The sequence below is a fragment of the Toxorhynchites rutilus genome, chromosome 3 (genome assembly GCF_029784135.1).
Source record: "Toxorhynchites rutilus septentrionalis strain SRP chromosome 3, ASM2978413v1, whole genome shotgun sequence".
In the NCBI taxonomy this organism is placed as follows: Eukaryota; Metazoa; Arthropoda; class Insecta; order Diptera; family Culicidae; genus Toxorhynchites; species Toxorhynchites rutilus.
The window spans coordinates 78,371,409-78,383,435 of NC_073746.1; the positions used below are offsets into that span (position 1 = coordinate 78,371,409).

The following is a 12,027-nucleotide window of genomic DNA, read 5'->3' on the forward strand; positions in this document are numbered from 1 at the left end:
ATCAAAATCCCTTTTTTCGCAAGTCTAATATTGTTAAAAAAAGACTATCTAATTGGCTTTAATTTTATGTATCTATCATCTGAGTCGGTCCAGTAGATCAGAAGTTATGAATTTTTGTGTTGGAAAAAAGAGGAAAAAATAGATTTTTCGAACCATCGGTTAACTTTGAAAAATAGTAACTCAAAAACGAGAAAAACGCCTCTCTGGTTTCGACATATGTTATGTGAAAAAAACTCGGCTATTCAGAAAAAATGTAAAAAAAACATAGCGCCTTGGGTCCCGAGACTATGAAAACAATAAAAAACGAATACAATCAATGATAACGAGAGCAGAGTTCGAATTTTCTGCAGGTGTGGTATTTTTTCAAAAAACAATTTTTTGCTTTAATTTGATATATCGATCATCTGAATCGGCCTAGCTGTTCAAAAGTTATGAAAAAGTCATTTTTGGGAAAAAGAGGAAAACGTTGATTTTTCGGACAACCCTAAAATGGAAATGGTCACCCTATTGAAAATGTAAAAAAACGGGTCAAATGTTTTGCCATAAAAATACAAAACTACCAATTTTTACAAAAATCTGAGAGTTTGAAGTTTTGGCCGAAAGATTTGTGGCTCCCTAGCAGTCCGGACTATAACCCGTTGGATTATTCGATTTGGGCGTAAGTTGAAGCACTAGGCTGCTGATTACCTCGTTCATTGGTGAAGACCATGAAGTCTATCATAACTCGCACATGGTGGTCGATGTCGGAGGACTACGTGCGAACTGCAAGTTCTAGCTTTCCCACACCCTATAAGGTTGCTATAAAGGTTCAAATGTTCAAAAAGAGTGGTTCTTTCATAAGAGAAACGTTATTAGGACCTCCATAAAAAAAATTCTTAAATTAACAGGGTTTATCATCTTCTAAATTTACAAAACATATAGAGCGAGCGTGAGTTTTGCATCCATGTGACACCTCAAACCGTGCGAAATCGCCTTCATAAACATGGTTCCAAAGGATCGAGTGACGCTCAAGAAACCGTGGCTCTCAGAGAAAAAACATTAATGAATGGTTAAAGTTGGTACAATATCACATTAATTGGGCAATTGATGACCGGAAGAAGGTAATTTGATTAGATGAGACTAAAATAATATTATTTGAGTCAGATGGTATCACATGTAAATGACAACGAACCGACGAAAGTCCAAAAAGGGAATGTTTGAAGCAAACAGTCAAACACGTAGGAGGTGGACTATTGCAACATCATAATTTTTCAAGTGACTCAATCATGTTTAACCATTTTCTGTGCAGGTAGATTCATGGTTTGAGCCTCGATGGCATCCTGTGGTGTCGAAGAATTCGGAGCCATTGACGGACAAACTAAAAAGTTGATGGGTCTGGGCCTAAGGGGGACGGACGGTATCTTGACATAGGACTGTGATTGTGTGTAGTAATTGCTTGGGATTGATTTTTTTTGGATTGAATCAAATAAATCTATGACTACAGAAATATATTATGTATAGATAAAAATAGCATTGTCCGGAACATTGTTTGTACAAGTCGGACTCGATTATATACAGACTCGCTTATATGTGATTCAATTCGTGAATCGATTATATACAGTTTGATATTTTATTTTTTCTAGCTTTTTAACTATGATTTAATTCAAGAAAAAATGTAACCTTTCAACGTTAGGGTGTCATTCTTCGGCATAAGCTTCGAGTAACCGGTTATGTGCTTTGAGCGTCTCCGTTGTATTCGGAGCATTGTTTTCGGTTACCGTTGGCTGTTATTTTATTTTTTTTTTATCGCCCGGGTGTGCTTTTTTCGCGCGTTTTCGAACTGTTCGAGATATCGTAAAACGCAGTGTGAACTCGGAATTAGTGAGAAAAGTAGAATCATCAAAGCCTGGCAAGGCCAGCCGGCTTTCAGTTTTCGCCGATTTGTCGCCATCGCAATCGAAGTCGGACATCGGTGCTCAGTTGCACGCACACAATACCAACGCGATTCGCTACTCACTTACAGCAGTGTGAAGGAGATCATCACTTCTTAGTGGTGTGTGATAGTACCGAGCGCTCAAGCGCTCCGATTGAGAAGCAAGCAGCGGTTGCCAGTTCATCAGCACTGGGGTGCATTGTGGTGAATAGAAATAAATAAGATATAAGATTTATTTTTTTTTTTTTTAATTATTATTATTATTAAAACAAAATATTAGATTATAAGTACCAATTACAGAATGGCAGAAGGAGGGGGAGGATCTCCAGATATGGAGATCTCTGATGATGACTCCCCTCTGCTAGAAAAAACTAATAAAGGAACAGCGAAGACACTTAAACGCGTTCCTACATCAGAGGATGTTTCGTCCGGGGACGAGTCTGCTAACTCTAGCAAGCCCCCCTCTAAAAAACCTGCAAATATCTCCTCTCCAACCCCCCTCGCTCCTACCCCAGCTCAGATTTCGCCTCCCCATCCTGTTGTCCCCGATCCCCTTCAATCCTCGTCATCTCCTCCTCCTCCTGTTGTCTTCTCTCCACGTGTCAAGGTCTATCCTGAAGATGCACCTGGAACTGGTCCGTGGGTTGTTTTCTTCAGGCCTAAGCCAAACGGAAAAGCACTTAATGTTATTCAGATCATGAAAGATCTGGTAAGATACTCCTCCGTGACAGAAATTACGAAGGTTAGACCGACCAAACTGCGTGTTGTCGTGGCTGATCGGAAAGACGCAAACGGTATTGTCGTCGACCAGAGGTTTACCCTGGAATATCGTGTCTACGTGCCTTCCCATGACGTAGAAATCTCGGAGGTGATAACCGAAACGGGTCTGACGTGCAAATCAATTATGGAAGGAGATGGCAGATTTAAAAAGCTGCCTTTGATTAAGGTTAAAATCTTAGAATGCCGACAACTCGGCAAAGTCTCCCAGGAAGGGAAAGAATCGAAATTTACGCCGTCCGACTCGTTTAGAGTCACTTTTGCTGGCTCCGCCCTCCCTGACTACGTTATGGTGGACAAATTGAGGCTACCGCTGCGACTCTTCGTGCCAAAGCCCATGACTTGCCTGAAATGCAAGTCAGTTGGTCACACAGCAGCTTACTGCGCCAACAAGGAGCGCTGTGCCACTTGCGGAGAGCAACATGTGGACAAATACTGCAGTGCGATTGAGCAAAAGTGTCCATATTGCGGAGGAACTCCGCACGTGCTCTCGGCTTGTGAAACTTACAAGAGTCGCTGGGAGAAGCAGAAGCGCTCTTTAAAGGAACGCTCGAAGCGCACTTTTGCGGAAATTTTGAAGGGCGCTTCTCCATTGGCCCAACAGCAACAACCTTTAACCGCAAACAATGTCTTCGCTTCGCTGCCAGTTGACGAAATGGAAGCGGATACAGCTAACGCTAACGAGGGCACACCGTACATCTTCCAAGGGAATCTCCGGCGCAAAAATGTGACCACTCCCAAAGTTCAAGGACAAGCCCCTCCGGTTATACCCTCTGTTAGCATGCCTAAAAAATCGAGTGCAGCGGACAAGCAAAATCAGGTTCCTCCTGGCTTCCGTGGGAATAATTCACCTTCGAACGACCCAGCACTCGAAGGGACATCAGAAACCCCAACTGTCCCTATTTTACCGTCAAGTTCAACTTCCCAATCGGGATTTATAAAGTTGACTGACCTTGTGGCTCAAATCTTCACATGCTTTAATGTTTCCGACTCCATCAGAACCATTGTCATCTCAATGCTTCCAGTATTAAAGACAATTTTGCAACAATTGATGCAAACATGGCCCCTCCTTGCAATGATTATCTCTCTTGATGTCTAATTCAAATAGAGAGGTCGGATATATCACTGTTTTACAGTGGAATTGTCGTAGTCTTATCCCTAAATTGGATACATTCAAATTTTTAATTCATAAGTTCAATTGTGATGTTTTTGCTCTGTCCGAAACTTGGCTTTCTTCGCGTGATGATCTCTCTTTCCACGATTTTAATATTATACGCTTGGACCGTGATGACAGATACGGAGGGGTGCTATTGGGGATCAATAAGTGCCACTCATTTTTTCGAATTGACCTTCCACCTATTGGAGGGATTGAAGCTGTTGCTTGTCATGCAAACATCAGAGGAAAAGACCTCTGTATTGTCAGCTTGTATTGGCCTCCGAGAGCTGCGGTTAGCCGCAAGCAACTTGTTGACATCTGCTCACTCCTTCCTGAGCCACGATTGATCTTGGGAGACTTCAACTCTCACGGAACTGCCTGGGGGGAACAGTACGACGGCAATCGTTCACTGTTGATATATGATCTTTGTAACAGCTTCCATATGACACTTTTGAACACTGGGGAAACAACACGTGTACCTAAACCTCCTGCTAACCCAAGTGCTCTTGACCTCTCGCTTTGCTCGAATTCACTATCGTTAGATTGCAAGTGGAATGTAATCCAGGACCCCAACGGTAGTGATCACTTTCCAATCAAAATTTCCATCACCATTGGGTCGAATTCTTCTGAATCTATAAACATGGCATATGACCTCACAAGACACATTGACTGGAAAAAATATGCGGACGCGGTTGCTCTAGCCATCAATTCCAGAGATGGTTTACCTCCATTGGAGGAGTATAACTTCTTTTCTCGTTTGATCTATGACAGCGCGGTTCGCGCTCAAACGAAACCCATCCCAGGCTCCACTATTCGTCGAAGGCCTCCCAATCCATGGTGGGATAGCCAACGCATTCAAAGCTTTTCGGAAACGTGGAACCATTGAAAATTTTCAATCGTATTTGGACCTTGAAAATCAATTTAAAAACTTAATCAAAGGGAAAAAACGTGCTTATTGGCGAAATTTCGTGGGAGGTTTGTCACGAGAAACGTCAATGAAAAAATTATGGAAAGTGGCTCGAAACATGAGAAATCGCTCTTCAACAAATGAAAGCGAAGAATATTCACATCGATGGATTTTTAATTTTGCACGGAAGGTTTGTCCTGATTCCGCTCCTGTGCAAAAAATTGTTCGAGATATACCATAAGATAGGTGCGATCTTGATTCCGAGTTTTCGATGGTAGAATTCTCTCTTGCTCTCCTTTCATGTAACAATTCTGCTCCGGGATCGGATAGAATTAAGTTCCACTTGTTGAAAAACCTCCCTGATGTGGCGAAACATCGCTTGTTGAATTTATTCAATCGGTTTCTGGAGCATAATATTGTTCCAGATGATTGGAGACAAGTACGAGTTATAGCTATTCAAAAACCCGGAAAACCCGCGTCCGACTTCAATTTGTACCGCCCAATAGCAATGCTGTCTATATACGGAAATTGTTGGAGAAAATGATCTTGTTTCGCCTTGATCGATGGGTTGAGACGAATGGCCTACTCTCAGATACACAATATGGGTTCCGCAGGGGCAAGGGGACGAATGATTGTCTTGCGTTGCTTTCTTCAGAAATTCAAATGGCTTACGCCGGAAAAAAACAAATGGCTTCAGTATTCTTGGACATAAAGGGGGCCTTTGATTCTGTTTCAATAGAGGTTTTGACAGACAAATTACACTCTCGGGGTCTGCCGCCTCTATTGAATAATATGTTATATAACTTGTGTTCACTACTTACCTAAAGAATACCTGAAATGAAATTAAAAGAAATATGTAAATACTCAGCTACACGATGCACTCACCATACACCTAGAAAATAAGAACACATAATTAATACTTACCAGTTTTTACACACATCACACACTGTGCGAAACCAGAGACAGGCGGTGAAACACGCCTTGTTGACAATACACAAACAACACAAAAACACATTGTAAATAGGAAGACAAGAGAAAAAGAGTATACAAATAGAGACGAAAGAAACAAGTTGGATTAACGAACGGACGGTGTTCAAAAGTTTTAATTTGAAACGAGCGAAAGAAAGTATTCGAGAATTCGGTGCAGGTGTTTCGAGTCAGTCGAGAATAATTCGCGTTCAGTTGAAGTGATTTAGAAGGTGCCGCAAATAAGAAACAAGTACTGCGGCAATCAGTGCTTGAACATAATTTGGTCCTTCGAGCCGGATCAGTGTGCTGTAAAGTTTGTGAACATTATACATCGTGTTTACAAACAAGCAGATTGATCGCGAAAAGATAATTTTCGATCAAGTGGTGACTGAAAGTGCTCAGAAAATCAACGTCGTTAGTGTCCCCGAGTGATAATTCGCCATCGTGAAAGTGTTCCCTCCAAGAATCCGCCATCGAGAAAAAAAGTACAGTATTCACACCGTAAGTACAATATTGTGCAGTGAACAAACAACAGCAACAAGCGACAGAATCATTCACAGCGTCGGCTGTTTTGTTCGCTGTTTGTTTTGGTCGATCTGCAGCGATGACGGTGTGCCCGATAGACGATTAAAGTGAAGAAAATATTTCTGGCAAAAGTTTTCACAAAAATAAATTGAAATTGATTTCGATTGTGGAGAAGTGATTCTTGGAGGTTGAATTAGTGCGCGAACCGGGAGTGACACTACCGAGAGAAAGGAAAATGGCGGAGAGAAATAGTGCGAAAAAAAAGTTGGCCGTAGCCACCGAAGAGGAAAATAGTGTGAATGTAATTAGCGAGCTGGAGCACACCAAGGACAACATCGTCGATTCCTTGGGGTTGCTGGAGTTCTACGTGCAGGAATTCGACAAGACGGAGAAGATCCAAGGACAGGTAGGAGCGTGGGCAGAGAAGTTGGAGCAGTTCTATGATGATTACCATCGGATCGTCGCGAAACTGGAGAGTTTCTCCACCGAAGAGGAGCCCGTTGACTTAAAAGGTGAGCGTATCGATTTTGACACCCGGTATTACGCGCTGCGCGCGTTTTACATGAGTAAATTGAAGAAATCCAGTGGTTCAGCGTCCGTAAATCCTCCGCCTCCGGTGAGACCTCTCAACATACGGCTACCGGAGTTGATTTTGCCTAAATTTAGCGGGAAACTGGAAGACTGGTGTGTTTTTTGCGATTCGTTTGAGTCAGCGGTTGGTTCTCGTGACGATATCAGTGCGGTAGAGAAGATGCACTATTTGAAGGGCCTAGTGCATGGAGAAGCAGCGCGCATCCTCGACCCGATAAAAATCAGCGAGCAGGGATACAAAGACGCCTGGCGATCGTTGCGTCTGCGGTTCCAGAATAAACGTCAGCTGATCAAATGCCACATCAAAACCCTCTTCGATACCCCAACGATGCGCAAGGAGAGCGCCGAAGAACTTCTGACCTTGGTGGACCGTTTTGAACAACAAATTTCCGTTCTCAAGAATTTGGGAGAACCGGCCGATCGTTGGAGTTCTCTTCTTGTTTACCTGTTGTCTGTCCGTCTCGATCCGAGTACGTTACGCGAATGGGAGAATCACTGCGCCAAACTCGACGCCGATAACATCGCCGCTGTTCTGGGAGGTACCGCCCGAGATTTCGACCATATCAACGAGGAGTCAACAGCAATGCCTTCGTACGTTTCCATGGTCAATTACCTCCAGAATTATGCTCGAGTTTTGCAAGCCGTCTCTCCTATCGTCTCCCAGTCTGCTCCACGCTCCATGCCGCCTCGCCCTCTGCCTCCACCTACCAAGTTCGTTTCGTTTCCTGCAGCAGCACAGTCTGAACCGTCCAGTTCAGCTGCAGCCAGTGTCATCCAGTCGTCGAAACCATGCGTCAAGTGCGGTCAAGCGCACTACCTCTACCAGTGTCCCGAGTTCCGCAAGATGACCGTCACCCAACGATCGGAGCTCGTGCGGCGAAACCGGCTGTGTATGAACTGCATGCGTTCAAACTCTCACTATGCGAGGACCTGTTCTGCCCAGAGATGTCGTGTGTGCTCCAAGAAGCACCATACTCTTCTGCACTTGGATTCTACCGATTCAGGTGTCGGTTCGGGCAGTCAGTCTAATACCAGCTGCTGCGTGGCACTCCAGCAACAAAACTCTTCTGCTCCACAAGCCCATGTAGCATCCGTTTCGCAAACCGCGAAGTCCGCCACCACAGTCGCCGTCCAGCAACAGTCTCCCTCTACGTCGAACAACTACAACGTCAATGGCTCTTCTGGAAACCCACAGTACGCTCTCGTTACGCATTCTGCGGGGACGATTCCAGAAGCTGTCTTCCTACCAACCGCCATGGTGAACATCAGGGACAGTAGAGGTCGAGTTTGCACCGTGCGCTGCTTGTTGGACTGTGCTTCCCAACGTAGTTTCGTGTCGAAGGCTGCATGTGATCGACTGCAGCTCCCACGTATTCGTCTACCGAATTCAATCACCGTCAGCGGAATCGGTAATGCTACAACATCGGTTGATTACCAGTCCACGGTGACGATCTTCTCGCGAGTGTCGCCGTTCACCATCAAGGACACGATGTTGGTGCTGCCATCAATCACTGTGAAGCTTCCACAGTCGACGGTAGACACTCGTCACTGGTCCATTCCTCGCCATCTGGATCTTGCCGATCCTACATTTGCGGTTACTGGAAACATTGACATTATCCTGGGTGCAGCACATTTCCTCCGTGTGCTCCGTTATGGTCGTATTTCGCTTGGAGATGACTTGCCTCTGCTGCAAAGCACCGAGTTCGGTTGGGTCGTTTTCGGAAAATGTGTGCTGAACAACCACGACCACAGTGATTCGCAAAGGTGCCAGTTCAGCAACCCTTGCACCATCAACGAGCTGGTCAATCGTTTCTGGCAGCTTGAAGAGATCCAGAACAACAAGGGATGGTCACCGTCAGAACGGTACTGCGAAGAGCACTTCACCGCTAACACCGTTCGCAACGCCGATGGACGCTACGTTGTGAGACTTCCCAAACGTGAGGAGCTACTTGGGCAGCTACGAGACAACCGCTACAACGCTACAAAACGTTTCTACGGGCTGGAACGTTCGTTCGCTGCAAACCCTATGAAGAAAGCGTTGTACCAGGAGTTTAACCGTGAGTACCTCAACTTAGGTCATATGTACGAGGTGAAATCTGCCGAAGAGGATCTCCAGCCGCAGTATTTCCTCCCTCATCACGCTGTCATGAAGCCAGAGAGTACCACGACAAAGATGCGCGTTGTTTTCGATGCGTCGTGCCGTTCCAAGTCGGGCCTGTCGCTCAACGATGTTCTTCTCTCCGGGCCAACCATCCAAGATACACAGATGTCACAATCGTTTTACGCTTCAGATTCCACAACTACGTCGTCTCAGCTGACATTGAGAAGATGTACCGTCAAGTCATGGTCCACGAGTCAGACCAACCTTTCCAGCGAATTCTGCGGCGTGACGATCCTGTTCTCCCGCTCAAGGTGTTTCAACTTCGCACTGTCACCTACGGCACCAGTAGTGCCCCGTGCCCCGCCAGTGGTCATCCAATTCCGAAGCTGTGTTAAACGGAATTCCACCAGAGCTGCGAGATACTGCAACATTGCGCGACTTGAACGACGACTTCTCCGTGACAGCACTTGGCCTTCGTTGGGAGCCAGAAACGGATAACCTTCTCTTCAAGACTCCAAAGTGGAAGGAACACGCAACGCCAACTAAGAGAACGGTACTTTCCGACATCAGCAGCCTTTTTGATCCACTGGGGTTGATTGGTCCGACGATCGCCAGGGCTAAAATCAAGCTTCAAGGATTGTGGAAGCTGCAGCTTGACTGGGACACACCAGTACCCGATCAGTTCGCCCACGATTGGACCTGTTTTCGGCAGAAACTCGTCGCACTCGTACATGTTCGTGTCCGGGTTACACACGCCTGGAGATTCATGGCTTCAGCGATGCTTCGGAGGACGCCTATGGCGCATGCATATATCTTCGCTCCGTTTTCGCTGCTGGAACGTGTACCGTACGTCTTCTCAGCGCAAAATCCAAGGTTGCTCCGATCCAAACGACGACTATTCCTCGCCTTGAGTTGTGCGCAGCGCAGCTCCTCTCCAGACTTCTCACGAAGGTTTTGGACAGCGTCGACGTTTCAGCAACGACATACCTGTGGACTGATTCAACGATCGTGCTGAACTGGATCTTGGCCACACCGTCAACCTGGAAGACGTTTGTAGCGAACCGTGTGGCAGAAATACAAGAGCTCACGTCTCATGCTGTGTGGCACCACGTCCCGTCAGAAGATAATCCCGCAGATTTAATCTCCCGTGGAAAAGACCTCGATGAACTTCTCGACGCTTCGTTGTGGTGGAACGGACCGACGTGGTTGCACTCCGAGACTTCTCCGTGGCCCGAAACCGTACCCTATTCCAGAGCTACCACGGAGATTCTTGAGACTCGTAAGACAGTGGCCCTTCCAGTTGCTGACCAACAACCACCCGATATCATCGATCGCTACCACAGCATTCGTCAAGTGCTCCGAGTGGCTGCCCTCCTCTGGCGATTCTGCGAAAACTGTCGTCGTCACGCACAAAACCAACCACGCGTTGTTGGACCGCTGACTCCCGAAGACATCGACCACGCCTTGTTGATGCTGATTCGCAGAGTCCAAGGGCAGTGCTTTGACATCGAGATACGGCACCTCACTAGTTCTGGCCAGGTGGACAGAAAGTCGAAGCTCCGTTTCTTACATCCCCAGATTGTGGACGGAATAATCCGAGTTGGCGGCCGGTTGCACTTCGCGCGAATACCGATCGACGAGAGACATCCCATCGTGCTACCTGCTAACCATCGACTCACTGAGATGATCTGTCGACGAGAGCACCTCAAGACTCTGCACGCTGGTCCAGGATTGCTACTTTCGTCCCTCCGTCAGAGATTTTGGCCTCTTGGCGGTCGGAACCTTGTGCGAAAGGTCGTTCATCGATGCGTCACGTGTACGCGAGCCAAACCTCAGTCGTTGCAGCAGCTGATGGGCAACCTTCCACCAGTTCGGGTCAACCAGGCGTACCCATTCCAAAACGTTGGTGTCGACCTTGCTGGGCCATTCTACGTTCGAACCGCGTTAAGGAACAAGCGAACACCGTTTTTCAAGGCCTACATTGTGGTGTACGTCTGTATGGCTACAAAAGCTGCGCATCTCGACCTCGTCACCGATCTGACGACCGCAGCATTCATCGCCAGCCTTGGTCGATTCGTCAGTCGAAGGGGAAAGCCGAGCCACATCTTCTGCGATAATGCGACCAACTTCGTCGGTGCACAGCGAGAGCTAGGGGAACTGAGGAAACTCTTCCAGTCCCAACACCATCAGGATGCTGTAGCCAGAGAGTGCACGGATGATGGAATCGAATTCCACTTCATTCCGCCCCGCTCGCCGTCGTTTGGAGGAATCTGGGAGGCATGCGTGAAGTCCGCCAAGATGCATCTGCGCAGGACTCTTGGAAATGCCCATTTGACCGAGACCGAACTCCAGACAGCTCTGTGCCAAGTTGAAGCAATGCTTAACTCTCGTCCGATTACGCCAATGCCAGGCGCTCCAACAGACGAACTCTCGCTGACTCCAGGACACTTCTTGATCGGTCGGCCGCTTAACGCGATGCCTGATCCCGATAAGACTAGCATTTCAGAGAATCGTTTGTCTCGCTGGGAACGAGTTCAGCAGTTGTCGCAGCATTTTTGGAACCGCTGGCATACTGAATACCTCACCACGCTGCAACATCGATACCGGTGGATTGAAGCATTGGATAACCTTGCCGTTGGGTCCATCGTCGTCTTGAAGGATGAACAGCTACCACCGCAGAAGTGGGCCCTGGGTCGCGTGCTTAGCGTGCATCCCGGTACCGATGGCCGTGTTCGAGTAGCCACCGTGAAGACCAGCTCCGGAATCATGCAACGTGCGATCTCTAAGCTGTGCCTGCTTCCTGTTGAGATCGATCCGGAATCCGTTTCACCGACGCCAGAACTAGCTGGTCCTAGCTCAGAGTGAGAAGTCGCTAGTACGGGGTACTGGCCCAAGCTCGGGGGTATCGAGCGTTTTCCTGGTGCATCTGTAAAGAGAACAAGGCCTCGCCGTGTGGGCTTTTCGGAGCCCCCGGCTGAGACTTGACAGCAGTTAAGTACTCCCGTTTGTGTTCTCTTCCGATCGATACAACCGTGTTTAATTACAGTTTTCCATCTACTACAAGATCAACGATGCACCAGAACCCAAGA

General features: G+C 46.9%; 1 protein-coding gene across 1 annotated transcript; it reads left to right on the forward strand.

Annotated features, from left to right (window-relative positions):
* Positions 1 to 6,481: 6,481 nt before the first annotated feature.
* Positions 6,482 to 11,803, forward strand: LOC129773261 (uncharacterized). Its single transcript, XM_055776859.1, has 3 exons — positions 6,482 to 9,293; positions 9,349 to 9,811; positions 9,877 to 11,803. Exons 1-3 carry the CDS (start codon positions 6,482 to 6,484, stop codon positions 11,801 to 11,803), a joined length of 5,202 nt encoding a protein of 1,733 aa, XP_055632834.1.
* Positions 11,804 to 12,027: the final 224 nt, after the last annotated feature.

Excerpts from the sequence above, each read along its gene's own strand:
- LOC129773261 (XM_055776859.1), top strand. The coding sequence starts at position 6,482 with ATGGCGGAGAGAAATAGTGCGAAAAAAAAGTTGGCCGTAGCCACCGAA. Across the intron at positions 9,294-9,348 it reads TACGGCACCAGTAGTGCCCC|AGCTGCGAGATACTGCAACA; the intron begins GTGCCCCGCCAG and ends GAATTCCACCAG. Across the intron at positions 9,812-9,876 it reads TTCTCAGCGCAAAATCCAAG|ACTTCTCACGAAGGTTTTGG; the intron begins GTTGCTCCGATC and ends GCTCCTCTCCAG.